We start from the raw sequence: 24,355 nt of genomic DNA on the forward strand, positions 1-24,355 counted from the left end.
ACAGGCCCGCATCGAAGAGGTGAGAGCGCGACAAAACCTTGTGTTGCATTTTCATGTTGTGTGCACTCAAAACTTGGGAAGTTGTAAATGCTGAAGTCAAAAGCGCACGTACTTTCTTTTTAAACACCAGTGACAAGTCATTTGTTATGAGAGAGTAGAGTATGTGTTCATTCTTGGTAGGTCCTTTAGGGCAGTGAGATTCAGTGTCATTTGATTGTTGTGAAATGTCACTGACCAAATATAGGTCTATAAGGTTACTATAGGTCATTATGTGTATTAGAGGTCTAGTATAGTGTATCGTATATTGCATACTATTTTGAATATTTAGGAGGTTTAATATTTTTTTATTTTAGCTTATCATAGATGTAATATATGTTCTAAGTACTTATATGTTATGTTATGCCAGGTTTCCTTGCGTTGTCTTGTCCCATGAATTTCAGTGCCCAGTCTGACCTTGTGTTGGTCTGTGCACCTGACAATAAAAACTTGAAACTTGAAAGATATGAACAAACAGAAATATTCGAATGATCCCCATCATGCTGTCCATCTGCAGGTGTGCAGGGAGCTCTCACCCCCCATCCCCACCCTCCAGAAGGGACACAGGGCCCCCCAGTTCATCCCCAGACCCCCCACCATGGATAGTAGACGCCCCACCACTCCCCCCGTCTGTAAGTTACCTGCTTGCATGAACCACAAACGTCCTATTGAGAGCATGGTCTGAAAAAGGGTACAAACGGATGTCTCTCTCCCCTCCTTTTAGAAGTGTTCTCCTAAAGGGCTCCAGTCCCAGTCCTAACCCTAACCTTCCCCAGCTGTTAGGAAGGAGCTGAGACCTGCAGGTAACACACACACACAACGTGTTTCATATTGCTAGAAGCAAAACATTGTGGATTAGTAGTAACTAGTATGTGTGTGTGTGTGTCAGCCTGTCTACCAGAGTACAAGAGGGAAATCCTCCATGAGTTGTCTGAAATCTGCAGAAAGCTGCTCAGCCAACAGAGACGCGTGAAGGGACAGATGATCAGAGTGGGAGAAGCTGGACTCTCTTATGAGTGACAGGTAACACCCTCCAGGACTGTAAGGACAAAAGATGGCTACGGTGGGGTCTGTGTGTCCCCCCCACAGTACCGGTTTTCTTGACAGGCGGAAAGAGCGCCGCCAGGTGGACGTGGCCAGACTGCGTCGCAGACAGTGACATCAGGCACGGCTACGGTGAGCTCCCCACAGTGGAGGGTGCTACTCAGAATCAGAATCAGAATGGGATTTATTCGCCATGAAAGTTTGCACAGACAAGGAATTTGCTTTGGCAGGAAGGTGCATACAATAAACATATAGGGACCTAAAATTTAAATATGTGGACTATCTATACTAAGGGTATATAAACTAGCAGTACTAAGTGGGATTAGAATTAAATTCAATATACAATAAAATAAAATATAAGGTGCCGTAAATTACAATATAAAAATACAAATATTACAAAAAATACAAATGTACAAGATACATACTCACTGGTCAACCCCCTCAGTCTTAACTCAGCTCTTATTCATTAGACACGTCATTGTATAAACACACCCTGTTAAGCTTGTTGAATATTAGCCCTGTTAGAGCTTGTTTCCCAGTCACTCACTGTGTCTTGTACGCAGACAGCATGTGGTTTGCCATGTTATTAAGGTCATTATTCTTTACATTTTCAGATTATTTTGCCATCCCAAAAACCAAAACATTATTTGGTGAGTTATCGTAAAATCTTTCATTTTGCCATTCTAGTTTTTTCATACATCACATGTATAGTGCCTGTCTAATACTTCTTTGTTAAACTAAGGTCAAATTACTCAGCTGAACCAGCGTATTTGTGTGTTCCCAGAGGGATCCCGGGGCATGGAAAACATACTCGGAAAGACCTGGGGCATGGTCTTGGCCATGACACATCCTCCAATCAGAGTCAGGCAGAGCGGGTCCAGGAGCTCCACAACCGAACCAGGAGACTGCCAGCTCTGAGGCTCCGTGGCAGGAGAACAGGTGGGTTCACTGGAGACGTACGCATCTGACTCACACAGAAGAATGGAGTATAGTGGAAATGTCTTTCTAAAACAGGAGTTAACAATGTTGATGTCGATTTTGTTGAAGTATCTCCCCTAACTGCTAGTGTCTCCTCTACTTCCTCCTCTCCCCACCCCTAGACCTGTCTGATGGTGATGAGCAAGAGGAGGAGTCTCAGGAGTCTAGGTTTTTTTCTTTTAGAAACCTTCAATAAAGAACTCCATGCTTGGGATCAGTGTGTGTGTATTCACTTCATACACTTAAATACATTAGTGTAATGATACCAAAACTAAAAACTAATCAAAGCCATGGTGAACCTCAGAGAGAAATGGCAGTGTTAATATGGTTATGATGGTGAGTGTTTTAAATTGAGAATACAAACATTTAAGGCCGATGTTAGTATCTTACAATACCAGTGCTGGTGATCTGTCTAGTGTCAGTTGAGGACTGCAGGTCCTTTCAATACCTCTTAGCTGTGCAAAAGAAATTCAGGTAGTTACAAATTCTTCAAATTACAATTTCTTTCCTTTTTGATTGTCGAATACTTCCGCTTGAAATGCCCATCCACATTTCAACCTTATCTAATAATTTCAGTCTATCCATGATCTGACCAATGCACCAATGCATATGCAGTCAAAGCACCAACGTGAAATCAAATTACGAAAACATATAATTCTGTACAGGTTTGTTTCCTCAACATAGATTTTCCCTTGACAAGGCTTACATGATCTATACATTCTCTTACATGTACGTTTACTTACCCAGATAAAGAAGACAGATGAGACCAAGTCTCATAGAATGATTCCTGTAGGGCTTTCAAGCTTTGTCAAAAGGTGTGTGTGTGTATGGGGGGGAGGGGTTGCTGGTGTTTCAAGTTATCTCTTCTCCGCGTGAGAAATACAAATGTGAACTGGTTTAAATGCGTGTCTCACGGTGAATTTTTGTATTTATTTTTTGTCTCACGGTGAACGCTTGAGACTTGAGAGCCTTGATCCTGTCATTAATTCCAGACCGGAAGTGACCAACTGTGATTTTAGGTCAAGTCGATGCAGGTTATGTTGAGTGGCGTAGTACCAAACCATGTCACAGGTAGGCGCAATTTCACTCTTCCTGCACCAGTAGCCTAGAGACGACATCATGATCCTGTGGTTTGCCTCACCCGGGACACCCATGACTTTTTAAAGGAGTACAGTGTAGCTACACATACCCCCTCTCACAAATCCCCTCTAAGTCTAGAATCAATGAAGTGTCTTTTGATACTGTCGATTACCATCGGTCCCAACCATATGCAGCATATGGTACTAACAATGAACGTCACAGGGGGATTAGACCACTGTCCTCGCATGCACCCGACAGATATTATGTAACATGGCATCCAGGGCTGAAACGTTGAATATTTTGCCCAAGATCATAGCTGAAAAGTATGGAAAAACTAGTGAAACTTTCAAGTAAAGTGACAACTAAACGTACCTCTCTCTTTATTTTCCCTCCCACACTTAAGTAATATGTGATTCGTGTATCAATATAGCATTTTCAAATCGATCCATGTGCTATGAAACAATTCTTAGTCAAGGTATGACTTGACTGGTGTGCCAGCTTGTCAATTACGCTGTAGTTTTTATTTAGATGCAGACTATTGGACTGTTTTTCCATCATTCAAAGTGATCACTTATCATTGGGCCAAATCAGCTTTCTAACGCTTGTCCGAGAGCACTCGTGTCAATTGGTTTAAATTATAGCCAACCAGAACCGTTCTGTGGTTTTATTGACAGATTTGGACGTCGATCTTAAATGCATTTCCTCACATTGGTTACTGCTCAGAAAATGGGCAGGACCAAGCAGAAAAATACGTTTCCTTGTCCGTATGTCATATGCGAGATTGTGCGAAGGACCGAACAATATGAAACAAATCAAATAAAAAAAGATATATCTCACGCCAGAGATGTTATTTTATCCTCAGTTGGGATTGAGTTTTTGCAGAACGAAAAGGATTCGTTGTAACTAGTTACTGATTCTATTCTTGTATTCAGATAGCCTATTTATCAAGTCGCTGATATCGCACCCCCTCTCCAAACATACGCCTTTGTGGCTATGACTGCGGATTTACTGTCTGATTTGGATAGTCGATTCTTCGCTGATAACCTCCTGACAAGCGAAGACTGGGGTGAGTGACACTTTCAAGTATCCTACTTATATAAACATCAAATGGAACATCAGACGGTTTTAACTAATCGGTTGGCTTGGCTATCATTGTAACGGGCAAGCATACGCAGCTGAGCATCATCAACATACGCCATTGAGACCAGCTGGCGAATGATACGTTATTTTCCCTTTTAGAGGTAGGAAACAATAACTGTATAACACTGTATTTTAAAAGAATCTTAAGCACAGGGATGGAGGTTAATTGTTAGGTTCTCGTGTGGGTGTGTGTGTGTGCGTGCTACATTGTACGGACAGCAAACCAACCCGGATATGTCACCAGTACGGATCTATGGCAGATCAGTTCTCTGTCCGCGTGTTCTCGGCCCCCGGATGGTATGTCCGGGTTTGATGTTTCCACGGTGTTGCACACAATCGCGCAAGAATCCCCCCCAACCCAATCTAACAACATGTTGATATCGCCGCTAAGAAGGAACGAACTTTACTAAACCTCCGAGGTGTTGTTTGGAATAACCTTTTTATCACCATAATTTATATCTCCTAACATTCTGATTCTAGTATCTGCGATGTTATTGTTTCATCCATTGGGATGCATGTTTTGGCTTCTCTAGTGGTCAAGGCGATGATTTATCTAAGGCACTGCAGGGACCCCTGATTTGAGACAATAACAATTCCAGTTACCAGTGTGCACAGGCTGGCTCCGTTCCAGGAGAGCTACCATCTTGCACGGTTTAGCTTCAACAATAATTGACTGCACCTCATTCTAACAATTAGTATGTTGAGAAGTAGCCTCACTAAAGTAACAACTGGGTTGCTGGCCAAGCCGGATGCTAGTAAGGACGCAACGGACGCAAGCAACACGGTTGGAATTAAAGAGCCTCTCAACACACTTGTCAAATTTGTGTCTTCCTAAAGTAGCCCAGATATCAAATTCAATCAGGTATATGCTCACATTACATGTAAATACATTAGCATTAGCCTGCACTCATGTTTTAGCAGAGGGGTGTGTGCTGTTTGTCCCTATAAGGGAGGAGGAGGCCATGATGGCAGACAGGGCCCTGTTTGTTGTTGTCACTAATAAACACACCTGGTTCCAACTGAGGGACTCTGGGCAGGAAAGCCGATGCCAAGATCACGTCTCCAGACAGGCTAATGGCACATACAGAGGCCCTCATTAATGGCTGTGTCTGTGTGTGTCTGGTGTGTCTGTCTTTTTATGGTGTGTGTCTGTGCCATCTGTTTGTGTGTTTGCATCTGTGTTTGCATCTGTGTGTTGTTTGGATGTGTGTTTGTGTGCACATCCAGATGCCTGCCTGTACCAGTGTGAGAGCATGGAGGAGGGAGAAGAGGGGGAGTACACGAGAGGACTGAAATACGAAACATCGGTAAGGACAAAGAAAGTGTCACACATGCGCACGCACACACACACACACACAGACACACACGGTGCTGTGTTAGTGTAACTTGAACTCTGTGTGATCTGGGTGCTGAAGCAGGTTTCATACAAAGCCCAGTCAGCAACTTGACTGGGGAGTCAGGTGGCTGAGCGGTTAGAGAATCGGGCTAGTAATCAGAAGGTCACTGGTTCGATTCCCGGCCGTGCAAAATGACGTTGTGTCCTTGGGCAAGGCACTTCACCCTACTTGCCTCGGGGGGAATGTCCCTGTACTTACTGTAAGTCGCTCTGGATAAGAGCGACTTACAGACTGACAGGCTATGTTAACAGGAAAAGATGTGCATGAAGATCCAGTTTCTCACTAGTTCAGAAAATGGATCATCATACCACTGTAAAAAAGAAACATACTTTATGGCCTAAATAAACAGTAGTCCTTCACTCAGACATAGGATGGGGTATTTTGGATGGTGCAGCTATATTGGATGGTGAGGGTGTGTGTGGGTGGCCAGGATTAACTATGGTAGCAGAGGGAGTCTGAGACATGCCAGCTGCTAATCAGGTTAATTGTCTGTCGGTCAGAGGCCAACTGATTGGAACACTTGTCGCTCGGCTTGCTAGCCTGGCCCCAATCGACCTACTGACTAATCCAGCCCCTGGCCTAATTTCTTTCACTTCTCGCTCTCATCTCTCGCTCTCTCTCTCGCTCTCTCTCTCGCTCTCTCTTTGCTCTCTCTTTCGCTCTCAGTTTGATAACAACCTCGTGTTGACCCTTGATCCTGACAATCCACATCGCCATGGAGACACCTGGACGACAACCTCCTCACAGGTGGGCAGGCCGACTCAACGGCCAATGGGGCGCTCCTCCGTCTGATAAAAACGTGCTGAATTCAGAAACACACATTCCAGAGTAATCGAGACAGAAGTGATTTTAGTGGGACGACAACAACAGGTGGCGCATTTGCATAACCTCTATTTCTTTCTGTTCACATTTCTCTCTCTCTCTCTCTCTCTCTCTCTCTCTCTCTCTCTCTCTCTCTCTCTCTCTCTCTCTCTCTCTCTCTCTCTCTCTCTCTCTCTCATCTCTCTCTCCTCTCTCTCTCTCTCTCTCTCTCTCTCTCTCTCTCTCTCTCTCTCTCTCTCTCTCTCTCTCGCTCTCTCTCTCTCTCTTCTCTCTCTCTCTCTCTCTCTCTCTCTCTCTCTAGGGGACTTCCCTGTGTTGAAGGACGAGATGACCATCACACAGCCTTTACCCGAGGACATGTGTACGTCAACCACTGTTTTGTCCCAGTCGAGTCATGTGAACGGTTAAAGGGACATGAAAAAATGCGGTGCTTACTGAACTTTGTCTAATATTCATGGTTGCTTGTGTGTATGTGTGTGTGTGCGCGCGCCAATTGTGGCCGCGTGTGTGGTGTCACAGTGTTCCAGGTGAAGGCGGAGCCTCCCTCGCCTGCGTCCTCATTGGCCACTGACTGTTCCATGACCCCCGACCCCCAGGTCAGTACGGCTGAACTGCCCCGCCGCTGGATATCGCAACATACATGCAGGGCTACAGTCTGCCTCCATTGTTCACAGATCAAGGCGTCAGATTTATGTCGCTGGAGAGGGTTGAAGGTGTTGAGAGGTGTTGAAAGTGACAAGTGCCCGCGTATGGGCACTGGCCCATACGCGGGCCAGTGCCCTCCCTTGGTTTCCGCCCTCAAATTCTCAAAAGTCATGTTGACTTGCGCGAGCGGAACTCAAGTTAACCTGTGAGAACCTTACAGAGTTTCCATGCAGGAACTCTTTCTCGCGAATGGGGGCTTTTTTTGCCTTTCTCTATGTTTGCTCCGCGCTCGCAGTTTTCTGTTCAACTCTCGGTTGTTTAATTTGTGCAAAAAAATCTAATTTGTGCAAAAAAATCTAATTTGTTCGTCGTAATCATGTTTCGTCTTTTGACAAATCTGACACCATAGTCAATCTTTGTGTATGTAAAATAAGACAACTATGTATTAGATGCAATGTCATACCCTGGCTGTACCAAAACAAAAGAGTGCGACCAACTGAGTCACCAAAATCTGGAAATATGAGGAATCTAAATATGGTGATTTCCAGGTCTGGAAAATATCATGGAAATGTGTCAGTGAATAACTCATTTTCTCACAGCCATACCCTACCCTCATGCACACAGAGCATGCATATTGTACGCCTACTTAGTACGCCTACTTAAATAATGTATATGGGAAAAGGTATTTCACCTCTGCTGAGTCCTAACCTTGTCTTTCATCATGCGTTTAGTTATTACCAACTGTGCCCCCCCCCCCCTGTCTCCTCCTCCTCTATCTCTCTCTCCAGATCTCAGTTAAAGGGGAGAACCCCCCTACCCCTCCCTACATGTTTGGGGATGTGCCGTCTCCTCCTCTGGGGGCGATGGAGGTGACTGTGGCCTCTGCAGGCCAGACCCCAGCCCCCGGCCCCCCCTGGTCCTGGACACATCGCTGCAGGCCACTGGTAAGACTAGGCTAGGGTGCTGTCCCTCAGGTCTGACTGATGGGACAGAAGGACCCAGGAAGGATGGACAAACACGGCTTTGTCACCGTGTCACGTCCTCCCTTCACCCGTTTTCTCTCTCTCCCTCCTTTTGTCACTCCCATCCTGTCCTCCTTTCTCTTCGCTCTGTTTTGTTATCCTCTCTTCTTCACCCTCCTCCTCGCCTCTCTCTCTCTGTGTCTCTCTCTCTATCCCCCCCCCCCCTTTCCTCTGTGTCTCCAGTAGTGCCCGTGGTGTCCTCTGTGAAGGCGTGCAGCATCCTGAGCAGTAAGCCAGCCATCCAGCCCCGGCCGTGTGTGTGGCGGCTCTACCCGTCCCCCAGGCTCCCAGCCCGGCCAGCACCCTCATCCTGCAGGGCCTCCCCACCATGGAGCAGGCCAGGCCCCGGTCAGAACTCACACACACACACATGCAAATACATAGAACAGGCCAGACATGATCAGTACAAACACAGGCTGGACCAGACCTGATCAGCAAACACACACACACACAGAAACAGACCAGATTTGACAGTTGCGGACCGTGTTAGAGCCAGAATGTTCAAATGACCAATCAGGTAGCACTTCTTTAATGAATATTAATAAGTCCTGCCTTGCCACCCCCGCACACTACTCTAATACAATGCACTTCAGTGTCACTTCCATATAGCCGTGGCCCGCCACGGCTACATTTCTTCAGCCACGGTATCAGAAATTGTTAGAGTGCATGTCGGAGAATAGCACGGACATGCGCTTCACACCGCAGTTGAGATTACGTGTGTGCGTCCTTGAGAACTGTAAGTCGTATAACTGATGTTGTCAGTTCATTTAAGCCTGTTATTGTATTAGTCTATAGTTCTTGCAAATTTAAATCAAGTTAACTGGTGATTTTCGTTGTTTGTATTCTTCCCCTGCTAGCTAAACTGCACTTGTCTGTTGATTCGATAGCTATTGCTGCCTTTTCTCACGTTTGTATTTTAGGTGCATTATTATGCTGAAGTAGTTTTAATTCATAAATAGTGGGTTTATTGTTATTTTTTGCTACAGAATGCTTAGCCTATCAAGATCAAATGAAGCAGACAGTGTACATGCTTCAGAGTGGCATACCTTAATCGATAGGCTAGGCTACTGACCATTTACAATCAGTTGTTACTTCAATTATTAATTGGCAGCATTTATGCCATTTAGATCACACTTTGAGTGGAAGGTGTCTTTAAGTAGCCTAACTTTATTGCTTATGGAAATAGGAAGAAAATATGTGCAATATTACATTAGCTATTAGATCATTACATTAACCTGCTCCGAAATATAGGGTTAGGGTTAGAACTTTGCTTCGGCGGGGTGGGGGGGGGGGTTGTTTGGACAGACCTGCCCCCACTGCAAAAACAAATCCTAAAGGAAACACTGCACTTTCCACAAGGAGAAGGAATGCCTGTTAGATTATGGTACAATAAAGTTGTGCTTAATCAAGGTGGAGGTCCATAACTATTTAAGGAGGGATTGAGAGGCTGCAGTTTATCTTTATTGATTCTCATTAGTTGTGTGTAGTTTCTGTCATGGCTGTAACAGCTGCATATTCCAGATCTGTCAAGCAATAGTTATCAGTCACTTTCCAACTTCCTTTTCTGTTACTGAGCCAACTGTTGACAAAACCTCTCTGCTTTCCCTTTTTCACTGTTTGGTTTTCTCTCTGACCACACAGCCAGCTAGGCAATCAGCCAGCCAGCCTGTCAGCCAGACAAACAGCGTTTGGTTATTCAACATTGTCTCCTGTAACGTGTGTGGTGATGTCTCTCTTCCTGTCTCCTTCTCAGTAGTCCTCTCCCAGTCGGTGTGTCTGGGCTCCGCTCCGGCCATCGTCAAGATGGAGCCCGTTTCTCCCACGATGCCCCACTGCGGCAGCCCCTCGGCTCCGCCCTCCAGCAAGCCCATCGTCCCAGCAAGCTCTCTGCCAGGAAGTAGCTGCAATGACCTTGATGTGAGCGGGCTGTCCATCAGATTTCAGACGCTTTTATTGGCCTTACTCATCGAAATCCTTCCTCCCTCCCTCACGCCTCCAGCTCTCTCAAACGGGCCCTCCTCTTCCTCTACTGGGATTCTAAAGTTGACGGTCATCCACAAGAAAATACGCCCTTTCAAATAAATAGTTTCACTTCTGACATCTGATATAGCTTCCATGCTGCCTAGCTGAATGCTGTAGACTCCCGTAGGGCAGAAGGATGTGTCGTGTTCCCTTATATGTTAAGAAGCAACACTTCCGGAACATTGTTACCTATGGTACTGGTTCCTATGGGCTTAATAAGTGAAATGAAATTGTATATGATACTCGAGTAATGCCGCTGTTACAGTTTGTCGAAACATAATGATGGCCTGACTAAGACCTTTAAAGTCCAAAGGTTTAGAATAACAGCACACATTTCAGTGTGCTGTTATTTATTTTATTTTTTCTGATCCTTCCTTGATTTAAAAAGACAGTAGAACAGTGTCACTAACCCTAGAACCATACTCAGCACTTCTCCTGAGACGGTTGATAAACACAGAGTTCGGCTCCCAGAACGAGGTCTGTTCTTCGTTGGTGCTCAGCTGTGGCCTCTTCTTCGTTGGTGCCGCCAGGTGAAGGTTCTGAAGCGGCAGCAGCGTATGATTAAGAACCGGGAGTCGGCCTGCCAGTCCAGGAAGAAGAAGAAGGAGTACCTGCAGAACCTGGAGGGCCAGCTGAGGGAGGCGCAGCAGGAGAACGAACGCCTCCGCAGGGAGAACCAGGCCCTCAGGGAGAGGCTGACCGGGAAGGAGGTGAGGGGGTGGAGGGAGGGAGGGAGGGGAGGGAGGAGGGAGGGAGGGGAGGAGGGAGGGAGGGGAGGAGGGAGGGAGGGGAGGAGGGAGGGAGGGAGGGAGGGAGGGAGGGGAGGAGGGAGGGAGGGAGGGAGGGAGGGAGGGAGGGAGGGAGGGAGGGGAGGAGGGAGGGAGGAGGGAGGGAGGGAGGGGGAGGAGGGAGGGAGGGGAGGAGGGAGGGGAGGAGGGAGGGAGGGAGGGGAGGAGGGAGGGAGGGGAGGGGAGGAGGGAGGGAGGGGGAGGAGGGAGGGAGGGAGGGGAGGAGGGAGGGAGGGAGTTGAGGGAAGAGAGGAAGGTGAGGGGGTAGAGTAGGAAGGGAGGGGGTGGAGGAAGTGGGGGGGGGAGGTCAGGAGGAAGGGAGGGAGGCAGGATGGGGAGGGGAAAGGAAGGAGGAGGAGGCAGGTGGAAGACGGAATAGTAGAGGGGAAGGGGGAGGCTGGAAAAGGAGGTGAGCGAAGGAGTACAAGAGAGGGAAGTTGGAGCACTAGATTAGAGCACAGTACTAGATTAACAGCATTTGAACTCTCCCTCGTTTGTGCGTTCCAGGGCAGTGACTCGGCGAACAACAAGAGGGCCGTGTGTGTCATGGCCGTGCTGCTCTTTATCACCTTCAGCTTCGGACCCGTCAGGTATGTCACACAACACAGGCATCTGTCTCCCCTGGACGCATCGTCACTCTTACATTGTATCCGATTGCACTATGTTGACCATTCACGCTGCTCATTCTATTCTTATTTTTATATATATTTTATATTTAAATTGTTGTATTCTTAGATTGTTTAGTTCTTATAAATAGTTAAACTTTTGTACTCTTACTTAATTTAAGATCTGTATATGTTTAGTGTTTTGCACCTCCCTGCCACAGTAAATTCTGTGTTTGTATAACATACATGGCAAATAAACCGAATTCTGATTCTGATTCTGATTGACTGATGACTGAAAGAAAGAAAGAAAAAAAATACTTTCCAGGAATTACTCTCCCTTTTTTTAGTTATATATATTTTTTCCTCACTCGTTTTTAGATCGGCGTGTGTAACTGCTGTCTCAATTCGTCTTTTTCTGTGGTTTTCCTTTCTTGGGCTTCCAGCATCCCAGACAGGAAGTGGGGGACTGGGTTACAGGAAGGGGTGGTCCCTTACACAGGAAGACGTCTCTTGGAATTTGAGCAGGCCCACAGCCAGGAGCAGAGCAAGGTGGAGGAGAGGATGGACCCAGAGGAGGAGGGAGGGGAGGTGGAGAGAGACATTGTGGATCCATATCAGTTTAGGTGAGTGACGTTCGACGCTAGCTGGCTGCAGTTAGTCAGCAAACCACATTGCTGACTAACTGCAGAGATTGTGAAACAGATGAAGATTTATGTTGATGAATTGTGCATGTGTGTGCGCCATAGGAACCTGAGCGACGTGTTCAGCGACATGAAGGACCTGGTGCTGCAGGACCTCGATCGCTACTTCACCTCCAACGACTGCAGGCAGTTCAACCGCTCAGAGTCTCTCAGGTACGTTACTGCCTGCCGCCCTGAAACCGTCCTTTTCAAAACTAACAACTGTCTCTCAGGTGTGCTTCCTCAAAACGACCACCGACCTCCCTGAAACCATCCTCCGTTTGCCTCTTTCCTTCACGCTTTTTTCATTTAGCAGACGCCTTTATCCAAAGCGACATAGTGCATGTGGCAAGTACAGCAGGAAATCAAACAGTATTTCGGTGGTTCGAGAGCACTGATGCTCTTTGTTGATTACCGACTGCTCATGCACTCTCCCCACTCCCTCCCTCCCACTCCACCCCCCCCCCCCCCTCTCCCACTCCACCCCCCACTCCCTCCCTCCCACCTCCTACCCACCCCCCTCCCTTCCTTCCAGTCTGTGGAAAGCAAAATTCAAATGAGTGCTCGTGTTTTTCCCCCTCTCTCACACCTGTGCCCTTTGGGCCCTCAGGGGGTAACAGTGTTCTGCCTTCACACCTGTGTGGCTGTGCCTCTGGGGGGGAGTGACACACCCCGGTACAGGGAAGGTGCTGTCTGGCTTGGCCACAAAAGCTCGGAATATATTCACTCTAGCTCCCCTGCCAAATATTCATTTGAGCTATACCACTGAAATACTGTAACTAAACTCCTCAAAAAAAGTTTGGAAACATTATTTCGGTCGACTATTCCTCCCCTTCAATAACACCAATTGGTATTGTATTTTATATCGTTGGAAAGCCTGATTAGTCACCTTTTCAACGAGGTACAACTTGTAAGGATTGTCCATTTGTGGAATGAGCAACACAGCTAATCGTGTGGGTAGCGGCCCAAAAGAATTTGCCAACATCCCCTGCAATATTCTTCTGTTGGTATTCACTCTCGTTTTGAGTTGCTTGGTGGATTGGATGATTGCACTCTCCCACAGTAAGGGGAAAAAACAACACATATTGGCCATTTTTACACTTTATTCATTTTACACTGTCAGGGACCTCAGTAGCGTGTGGAAGATCCATACGCAGCCACAACAGCTTGGCACCTCCTCCTCATGCTGGTCACCAGCCTGGTCACACACTGCTGTGGGATGACATCCCATTCCTCAACCAGGATTTGTCGCAATTCAGCCAACATGTTTGCGTTGGTCACTCTGGCACGTACAGCACGCCCAAGCTGATCCCACTTGAAGCTCAAAACGAGAGTGAATACCAACAGAAGAATATTGCAGGGGATTTTGGCAAATTCTTGGGGGGCGCTACCCACACGGTTAGCTGTGTTGCTCATTCCACGAATGCACGATCCTTACAAGTTGTACCTCGTTGTAAAGGTGACTAATCAGGCTTTCCAATGATATAAAATACAATACCAATTGGTATTATTAAAGGGGAGGAATAATCGACCGAAATAACGTTTCCGAACTTTTTTTGAGAAGTTTGTCAAATTCATCCTTTTGTTTTTTGCTCTACTTTTGGTATGCTTTTTATGTTGCTTTGGATGAAAGTGTTTGCTGAGTGAATTAAATGTAAGATGTAAATACCGACATGTTTCAACAGTTTGGTTCAACATCACTCACCAACTCTCACATTTCATTCATCAAACAGGTCCATCTGGACTGGACAGTTGGCAGTATTGAGTTTCTCATAATCAGTATGAGTTTAACCACTGTCCTGTTCCACATAAAGCACCTTTCATATTATGCTGTGCTGTCATGCCATCACTTTTTTCAAAACTGTCCAAAACATATTTACTAAATATTTAACTTATGGATATCATAGTCCTGCTTGACTCTTCCTTCCGAATATCTTTCTGAGATTAACATTCAGTAGCAGCGTTAGAACTGAGTTTAGTGTGACGGCCAACCTTGATCTGATTGGTGTAGCTCCTCAGCTCGCCTCCTCAGTCTGACTTGTGTGTCTGTTTCCCCCCCAGGCTGGCTGATGAACTGCGGGGCTGGGTCCACAGGCACCAGATAGACAGAAAGAAGTCTGGAGGGAAACCAAAGACAGTGAAGAAGGCCAAGATCGCCCAGGTTTGATTGCATACCATTACTCACCTTTTAGTATTCGGCGTTTCACAGTCCAATATCATGGTTTATAACTGAAAGGCCTCCTTAGCACTAAGGCTTCCAGTCACTGTGTGTGTGTGTGTGTTCATGTTGTTTTTGTTTGTTTATATTCAATTCTGTTTTTCTTCACTTCCCTTTCACACAGAAAGCAGCTCAGTTGAGGAAAACCAACTTCTCCAGATATCTGCCCATTCAGGCCCATCGTTCAATAGAAAGGTAACCATGAAGAAGGACTACATCTCCCATCAGCCACCTGGGCTTCTCAGAGGGAGCCTGCCCTGCTTATATACCAAAATATATACCTTATATTAACGTGTAGGAGAGTTCCAAGTCCTTTAATCAACCAGACATATTTGTAGTCTCTGTGTTCTGACCCCCTGCGATTGTGTGTGTGTGTGTGTGTGGTTAACAGTCAGCTCCAGGTGTTCCCCGGTCCCGAGGTCCGCTACAGTGACTTCTTGGACGCCATTGACCGCCGAGAGGACACCTTCTACGTGGTCTCCTTCAGAAGGGTGAGACGACGACTACATAAACAAACGTCCAAAAACGAGCAGCAGAAGGAAAAACGCCAACCAACACAGAACACCTGTGTGGAGTAGACCCTGTTTGGAGTTCTGCCTTCTAGGAACGGATGCCGTCGCCACAGGGAAACATCCGTTGACAGAAATGTATTTGATAGCAAATGCGTACCGTTGTGCCTACTCAAAGAAAATAAAGAAAAAAGACCTGTCTTTCCACAACTTTCCCTTAGACGAAAAATGAGGGGGTGGGGGGGGACATTTGTTGTCAGAAAGCGGAAGTGTGAAAAGAGCCAGTTGAACTAGATAATCCTGTCACCCTGAGTCACTGACACAGATCAGGTAAGAGGTTGAGAGGTTGGCCACTGATAGACTTGAGTCTGCTCTACCTAATAATGGGAGTCAGGTGGCTGAGCGGTTAGGGAAGCGGGCTAGTAATCGGAAGGTTGCCAGTTCGATTCCCGGCCGTGCCAAATGACGTTGTGTCCTTGGGCAAGGCACTTCACCCTACTTGCCTCGGGGGGTATGTCCCTGTACTTACTGTAAGTCGCTCTGGATAAGAGCGTCTGCTAAATGACTATGTAAATGTAATGTAAATGTAAGATACTTACAAACTCTCGTACTCCCTTCCTCCTTATACTCAAACTCCTCTTTCCCCCCCCTCCCTCCCATGTTCCTTCTCCTCCCTCTTGTCTCTCAGGACCACCTCCTCCTCCCGGCCATCAGCCACAACAAGACCACCCGTCCCAAGATGTCGCTGGTCATGCCTGCCATGTCTGTGAACGGTGAGCCTGGTTCTGGTCCATCATGACCGCATGAGGGGCACACTGTATACACAGCTAAATATGCTGACAGGATAACTAGAAGACTAGATATGCTTATAGGATAACTAAGAAGACCAGATATGCTTATAGGATAACTATATGACTAGATATGCTTATAGGATAACTATATGACTAGATATGCTTATAGGATAACTATATGACTAGATATGCTTACAGTAAAACTTTAAGACTATATATGCACACATGATAGCTACAGGACTAAATGCTCACAGTATTCCTGTAAGATTAGATATATAATTAGGAGGGACCGCTAGGACACTGAAGAGGAGCAGGACCCACAATGTTCTTGTTACAAATGTCAAATAAAGCTTTAAACTTCAAAGTATGAGACTATAAGCTCAGTAACTATAACAATGTATGTGGTTACCGTTTAAAACTGCACATTAGTTTTACTGGTTACAGTATAACTATAACAATATATGTGGTTACAGTGTACAACACTGTTTTATATTGGTGTAGACTGTGTGTGGCTGTTTAGAGAGAAGCTGACTTGCACTATCTTCTATTTGAACTGTTTCCCTCCCTCTCTTTCCCCCTCTTTCTCTCTCTCTCTCCCTTACTCTTTCTGTCACTCTCTCTTCCTCCCTCCCTCTTTCTCTTGCCCTGTCCCTCTCTTTCCCCCTCTTTCTCCCTCTCTGTCTCTCTCCCTCTCATCTTCTCCCTCATCCATCACTCTCGTCCTCCAGAGAGCTTGTACAACTCGTCCCAGGGTATCGAGATGATGATGCAGGTGGACTGTGAGGTGATGGACACGCGCATCATCCCCATCAAGGCCTCGGCCGTGCCCCCCTCCCTCCGCGACCCCCCGCCCCCTCCTCCGGCCAGCCATCACCACGGCAACCACACCTCGCTGCGGGGACGCCATCACCCATCCCCCCGGCAGCCGCTCCCAGTCCGCCGCCGGCCCGCCGAGTATTACATCAGCCAGGAGGGCGGAGTCTGAGAGGGGTAGGGAGGGGCTGGCGCAGGAGAAAGGACGGAGGGGATGATGAGGGGGAGGTGAAGGCCAGCCGAAGGGGTCGTTTGTGGTGAAACTGTCAGGGATTTGAGGAGACTGCCACCTTGTCTTATGCTAAGATGTAGTCGGCTAACAATCTGGCAAACATCTCAAGACTAATTTGTTATTAATGAGTACACAACTCTTAAAACTTTAAAACTTGGACGTCAGTAACAACTTAACTTAAAAATAAATGCTAGTTCTTTGGGACTCCTTAAATTAACAATATCTTGATATTAATGTATATATATATATATATATATATACACCCTAGCCACATTCAGAAGAAGCAGTTTACTGCCCTTAAAGAGAGAGATAATGTTGCATCAGAACATTCTAGAACACAAATACCTATAAATTAATGCAGGTCGAGAGTAGAGCATACTGCACACGTTTGTTTTCAATATGACTGATGTTTTGGCAATATGACTTTGTATAGTTTCACGTGTGTATATTTGTGTCAGATTGTTCAGTTGAAAATTCCAGTCGGTGAAGATGCCAGTCATCAGAACAGACTACTTTGTTTTTGTGCTGTCTGGATTTGAAACGGGGGACTAATATTATTTAACTATGTTTGTGTTGGTGTAAATATCTGTGTCATTCTTGTCCCGACTGTCCAGACAAAACATCTCCTTCAGCCACAAATATTGCTTTGCATATATTAGTTTCCATTTGTTATGTTTTTCTAACATCCTCCTTCCCCTTGGGATGGTTACGGTCTGTCTGACCAAGCTGATTTCTCAGATTTTCTTTCCTACCAGATGCTTGTTTTCTCAGTTTAGGTTCTACCAGCCATGTGCTGTGCGTCGTCGTTCTGTGTTTGCCTGAAACACTGCACCCTGTCCCCTGCCTCCTCTGGTCCCCTGCCTCCCCGGTCCCCTGCCTCCCCGGTCCCCTGCCTCCCCGGTCCCCTGCCTCCCCTGGTCCCCTGCCTCCCCTGGTCCCCTGCCTCCCCTGGTCCCCTGCCTCCCCTGGTCCCCTGCCTCCCCTGTCCCCTGCGTGCAGTCTAGGTACCTTGTCTCTGTGTCCTTGTCCCAGGCTCTGAGAGGAAATGTCCTGTTAACATGTGAGATACCGTCTAGAGATTTTCTTAACTTTTTTAATATAAAATATATGATATGTCATTGTCAAAGAGAATGAAAATTACGAAAAAAATAAGTTTGGATAGGAATCTGTTTTCTGGTGTTTCGTATAGTGTTCGGGGGTGTATTTTTGTCTTGTTTTATATTGTTAGAAAGGCCCCTACCAGGGCCAGTTACCCCAGAGGAGATAATGCTACTTTACTGGACCTGTCTGAACCATTCCCTTTATAAAGTCAACCTGCATTAGCAATGTAAGACAAACACACACACACGCACACAGCATGTGCACACTAGCCTGGCATCGCCAGGTCAATATGCAAATGTCTATTCGTCTGGAACATCTCTGTTCATTTTCAATTTCCATGGGGTGTTATCAACAGGCGCAGACCAAAATGCCGCTGGACTAAACTGGATAGATATGACCAACGTTATCTGGGTTGTTCATAAAAATACCTAAACGATGCTCTTCTGTACTCATAGTTTTTAACCCCGCCCCATATCAGACAAACAGTTGTGATTGGACTGGCTTTTTTTTGCCAGGTGGAAGTCTATTAGAATTGGAGAGTGGCAAGACCCATGTACCAGAGCAAATTAATGAGCTCCCAGATTCATCTGGTTCATCCAGGCAATGTGCACACTATACACAACCTTGTGCATGCAAATCTGTGGTTACTATAGTAGTGATGTAAATAGGGAAAGTTGATGTCTTTTTATATTGTTTTCTTATTTAAAAATGAATTTTCATACACACTTTTTTATTTGATTTCACCTTTTATTCTCCCTGATACATGAAATGTTTGAACTGCTGCCTTTTATGTTTGTAGAAAAAAAAAAACATTTGAATTTGATAAATAAAGTGATTTAAATAATACCTGGTTGAAATAACAATACTTTCCTTTTGCTGTTTGATGCTTGACGGTTGTTGTGGATTGTTTTACAATTCTCTGTTGCCCAGCAATGAGGTTGCGAAAGATTAACAAGGCAAATATTACCAAGGCGGAACCAATCTGGGTGTTCTTTCGTAGGATTTGCATCAGGGAGAAAGCGACAAACTAAAAGGCATCACTCATCCCTTTCTCGGTTTCTCTTTCTGGTTCTCACCCCCTCCCTCCAATGCTAGCCTTTGGAACAGGTAACAACTGACAGCATAGTTCTGAAAACTGGTATGGTGACTTCAAAACTAAAGTTGTGCATGTCACAGGTTGCAGTGAACTACAGTTCGCAGTCATCTCCACAAGTTGGTTCCTCAGGTGAATCACATCGACCCTGTAGTCAACAGGAGGAACGCTGCCGGCCAGTTCATTTCTCTAGTCCTAGGTAGAACCCACTGTTCCTCAGGGATCTTGTCCGCCTAAGACCATCGCTGCGTGGAGGAACTCACCAGGCAAAATAACTATCCTCTGAGTGTGACCCTGCAGGGGTAATAGGGGCAGTTAAAGGCCCGTTGTAAAGCTGAGGGCAGAGGGGACAGATAAGAGAGGGTGGCGGAGGGGGTGGGGTCGTAAACCATTTACCCAAGGGCCCTAGCTCGCTGAGTTGGTAGTAAGAGTAAGGTTACAGTCTGTAGTGGGGCACGGGAAACAAAATGGAGGAGGGGGGGAGATAAATTACCAGCACGCTGGGAGAAGGGGTAATTGTAACTCTATTAAAGAAAGACAAAGACTTTCTTCCAGTTAACCGTAATCTTATTTAAAAAAAGACCTAGGTTTCATTGTTGAGACCTAGGTTTCATTGTTAACTGTAACTCTGTTTAAGAATGACAGAGGCTTCATTCTGGTGTGGATGTTGTTATTCTCCTTCTGTTCTGTTGGTATGCAGAGAAGAGTGACAGTTTCAACTCAGTCTCGTGTCACTGTTCCCAACACTCCAACAGGCAGAGGTCACCAAGTACTCTTTTGCATATAAGCCACCAAATTCCTCACTGGAGTTGAAACACTGTAAAGTCACAGCAAAATTCTGTACCTGTAAATATCTAAATTCATCTTTATACTAAGTCTCAATACTAAATCTCAATACAGGTCTTCATACTAAGTCTCTATACTCATCTGTATACTAAGCTCTATCCTTGTCTGAATACTAAGTCTCCATACTTGGTTTCAATACTGATCTTCACACTAAGTCTCTACACTCATCTTTATACTACGTCTTTATAATCGTCTGTATACTACGTCTCTACTTAGTTTCAATACAGGTTTTCATGCTAAGTCGCTAAACTTGTCTGTATACTAAGTCTCTATTCTAATGTGTATACTAAGTCTCTATTCTAATGTGTATACTAAGTCTCTTCTAATCTGTATACTAAATCTCTATAGTCTCCATACTCTGTGGTCCCAGTCAGACAGTATGTGTGTTGACCACACAGCAGCCATATTGTCAAACACAGTCCTCCAGTTTGACCTGAAGGACGATGGACTGACTCATCAAAACACACTTAAACTGTGACGTTGAAAGCCAGCAGGGGGCGCTGGAGTCCTGAGTATGCAGGGGGCGCTGGAGTCCTGAGTATGCAGGGGGCGCTGGAGTCCTGAGTATACAGGGGGCGCTGGAGTCCTGAGTATGCAGACCATCACATCACCACTGGTGTCCGAGGCTCTTTTACGTTTACAGATGCAAGGAAGAAGGAAAACGTTGTGCAGCTTGAACATCTACGCCCTCCAGTGGAGAAACTGGGAGAAGGGGAGGGGGGGGCGGGGGGGGAGAGAACTCATAATGTGAGGGTTGCTTCAATAATATGAAGGAAATGTTTAATGCCAATTAACTCATGCTAATAGAGAGAGAAAAACTCGAATTGAGAAGAAAGCGATCGAGAAAGAGATTAAGAAAGACTGAGCGGTTGCCCCTAACGGCTGTTAGGGATGGAAACTCATTAGTGGCTCTGCTTAACGAGATTACACATGTCCATGACATCATTTCTTGATTGTGAGTTTCTGGTGTATGATGTCATTCCTAACATTAAACCATCCCCTCCTTTCTGACTCGGTAATACAGATTTCTTCTCTCTACTGTGTGGGTATTTCTTTCCTTTAGTTACAGTAGTCTTTCTTTTTGGCATGGGGGTAGGAGTCATTACTAAATTCTGATGACAGACCATTGTGTGTGTGTGTGTGTGTGCGTGTGTGTGAATGGGAACTTCTCCCATTGCATTTTACAACAGTTTCCAGTAATTATCTTATTGCTGCTGAAGCTCAAAGGGGTCATCAAACTCTTTTGATCTTCTCAATCACACGCACACACACAACCACACACACACACACAACACACCCTATGACCTGCCAGGCCCAGACATTCATACAAGCCCCTGCACAACCCTCGATCACACAAGCAAACACGCAACACCAGCTACAAAGGCAGATGCTTTCATTAAAAAACGTTTCATTGTTACATGTCGGCTAACACGTATCTATGCAGCAGAAATTTGAATAAAAAATGCAGCCTACTAAACACTACTGTCCCTTAACTAAAGAAGCATAATAACGTGAGGCTGGTTGACGAATGCCCGGAGTAAATCACTCGTTCCAACCTCGATTCATGGAAATCTGGGCTTGAGTGTGTACTGTTTCTCCACCTACAGTACCATAGGCTGCACATGCATACACACACACTAATCTGTGTGTGAGTGTGTGTGTGTGTACTACAGTACCATACACATGTACACACACATTCATCGGTGAGTGTGTGTGTGTACTACAGTACATTTGTCTTGGTCCCCTCTCACAAATACCTAGCATGTCAAGCGGACGGTAAACCAGCCAACCGCCCTGCCTAGTTAACACTGACCCTACTGATGGCTGACCTGGATTCTGCACATCTGTGTGCCGTGTTTGGACAGTCGGGAGCTTCTGTGTGAGTCTCCATGGGTCGTCCAGTCTGATTGATCTGCATGCTGATGTGGTTCACCGAGCCAAGGTTCTCAGAGGTCAGAGGTCAAACTTATTAGGCTAGATGTTGCACACTTCCACAGCCTTTCTCACTCTCTGCTCTTCTACGCTTTGATCTTTCTTCTCTGTGTCTCTCTTTCAGTCTTTCTGCTTTGTTCTCTTTTTCTATCTCTCATTGTCTCTCCATCTCTACTCTCTATCTCAATGTTTCTCCATCACTCCTCTATCTCTATCTCCTTGTTTCCATCTCTCTGTCTCCACCTCCATTCTCTTAGATGTGTGCGTCTGTGTGTATATGTATTGGCATGTGTGTGTGTATACAAAGTCTGAACGTTTAGATGAACGTATGTGTTTGGGTGTGTGTGCGTGAGGGCTGGGGGATGCACACATCTCCTGACAGACTCTGAGCCTAGATTTACGCGTGACCTGCTGGAGATGACGTGTGTGATTTACACAAAGTGTGCATGGGCCAGTAGTGTCTCAACCCAGCAGCACATGTGCTGTTTATTCTGGAGGATATATGTATATGTGTCCCTGCTCTGTTTTGAACTGTGGAACACATGCCTGCCTGCCTGCCTGCCTGCCTGCCTGCCTGCCTGTCTGCCAGTTTAAATAGTTGGTATTTAGAATACAGTTACATTGTTGAAATCAATGGATTACATGACGATACTTGTCATGTTTCACGAGTTTATACACTCTAAATAAATTAAGGCAACTCCATGCATTTCCCAGAAGCCCCAACAGAGGCGTTGTTAGGCATAAAACTCGACTGGGGCACAGGCCCTTGATTCATATCTCTTTTTTTTCTTTCAAGCTTGCTGCGCACAATGCACTACTAGGCTATAGAAACTCCCCTTACTTAACCCACTATACAACAGTTCAGGGATGCAAGTTTGATATCAGCTTTGGCAGGGACATCAATAGTTAATAGGGAAATCAATGCATTTTTTGCATTGATTTGAGCGCAAATACTGTTTTTTTGAGCTTCATGTAATATTGTTTTTATGTTTTAGTAAAAATAAGATGATCAGCAGGCCTATCATTTAGAAATTATCTTTAGATTTGTAATGTTTTCTTAGCCTACCTCAATTCTGACTTGTGTGCCGAGTCCGACACCTGGACTTCTGTGTGCGTGCTGCAGTGGCTATTTGGCAAGCTCAGAAGAGCGCGCTAACATGGAATTCTGCATGCATCGGTTTGTGTTTTCGGTTAAACACTTTTACAAGCGTTGATTGGGATACTGCGTTTATTTTTCCGGGATTATCAATCTAAATTAATCTATAAAAAATTATAGTTAAAACTCAAACTTTAGATTTTACTGGGGCACGTTTTACTGGGGCACGTGCCCCAGTAAAACGTGCCCCAGTAAAAAGTGCTGATTTACTAGCCCAAGAGCCGTTAGCCCTGTTTGACATGCTAGCTAACGTTAACTAAAATTAGCAAATTGTGGTAGCTTAGACTGCGGTTAGATTTTTGTAGTATGCAGTTCAATGTGCAGTTAGTGCAGTTTAGTTACATTTAGCTTACTGCCTACTGTCTTCAGTTAGGCTACTGTCTTATGTTTCCTTACATGCCAAGTCCTCCTGTGTATGAAATATGTAGGCCATGATGTGAGTAATCCAAGTATTCAGAATACGTTACTCTGATTGAGTAATGTAACAGAATACGTTACAAATTACATTTTTTGGGCATGTATTCTGTATTCTGTAACGGAATACGTTTTAAAAGTATTCTCCCAACAACGTCTGTCTGTCTGTCTCCTGTGTGTCAGCCTACACCTGACCAGGCTGTGTGCTGGGACTTGGAGTCTGGGACTGAACGCCCTTGAAACAACATATTAAGTACCGATAATTGATATGTGTGTTCGTGTTTGTGTAGTCTATGTGACACTAGGGGTGGCCTAACCGTCGCCCCCTATGTACCTATAACTTTCCCATAATACTGTTAATCTCTGTTTACTTTCCCTCAGGAAACCATGTGGTAATTACAACCAATTAGATTCCTGCAGCGTCAGAGACAGGAAGCTAAACAGCTCCATATGTCCACTCAACAGAAACTGCAAAACCAAAGTCTCCAGTCTCCTGTATTTTGACATTTAGACCTTGCGTTTATATTGCTCGCTCAAGCCTTCAGAAAAAAAGGAAAATGAAAAACGTTTAAGGGTATTTTATCCCCCCCTTCTCCAATAAACACTACTATAGGTAATGAAAGCTGCTTCGCTGGAACACCTGTGGACTGTGAACAACGTTGTTGTTAGGCAACGCCATGTTACCCTAGCCTGGTCCGAACCAGACCCTCGTACATTTCATTTGTACAGAGGGTCTGGGATCGCTCCATTGACAAGCGTTAACTTCCTTGAAGGCGGGTACTCTGTTGAAGTTTAAAACTATTGGATCTGCCCAGAGCCAGTCTGATCTGCCATAACCAATCGCTAGCGTTCGCCTTAGCCAACTCCTTCACCACGGAGCTAGCTGCCGTAGCTGGAAAATCAAACTTTTCCCGAACCCCGTGGGGAGGAGGGCCACAACATCATGGCCACCAACAAAACTTTGCAAAGATTGTTCTTGCTCCGGCTTTAA

At 45.5% G+C, this 24,355-nt stretch overlaps 1 protein-coding gene and 1 long non-coding RNA gene across 2 annotated transcripts; both read left to right on the forward strand.

Annotated features, from left to right (window-relative positions):
- Nucleotides 1-551: 551 nt before the first annotated feature.
- Nucleotides 552-2,015, forward strand: LOC134006921 (uncharacterized). Its single transcript, XR_009927983.1, has 5 exons — nt 552-668; nt 761-839; nt 926-1,212; nt 1,695-1,730; nt 1,865-2,015. It is a non-coding gene; the product is annotated as an uncharacterized LOC134006921 (long non-coding RNA).
- A 1,866-nt stretch (nt 2,016-3,881) lies between these two features.
- atf6b (activating transcription factor 6 beta) lies at nt 3,882-18,769 on the forward strand. Its single transcript, XM_062486952.1, is given in 19 exon segments — nt 3,882-4,204; nt 5,506-5,585; nt 6,342-6,378; nt 6,381-6,422; nt 6,799-6,858; nt 7,017-7,093; nt 7,931-8,072; nt 8,348-8,416; nt 8,419-8,511; nt 9,915-10,081; nt 10,717-10,896; nt 11,482-11,564; nt 12,023-12,202; nt 12,326-12,433; nt 14,321-14,420; nt 14,602-14,672; nt 14,869-14,968; nt 15,675-15,759; nt 16,506-18,769. Coding segments are annotated over 19 exon segments (2,004 nt in total). The 5' UTR covers nt 3,882-4,131; the 3' UTR covers nt 16,763-18,769.
- Nucleotides 18,770-24,355: the final 5,586 nt, after the last annotated feature.

The sequence above is a fragment of the Osmerus eperlanus genome, chromosome 20, assembly GCF_963692335.1.
Source record: "Osmerus eperlanus chromosome 20, fOsmEpe2.1, whole genome shotgun sequence".
NCBI classification, from domain to species: Eukaryota; Metazoa; Chordata; class Actinopteri; order Osmeriformes; family Osmeridae; genus Osmerus; species Osmerus eperlanus.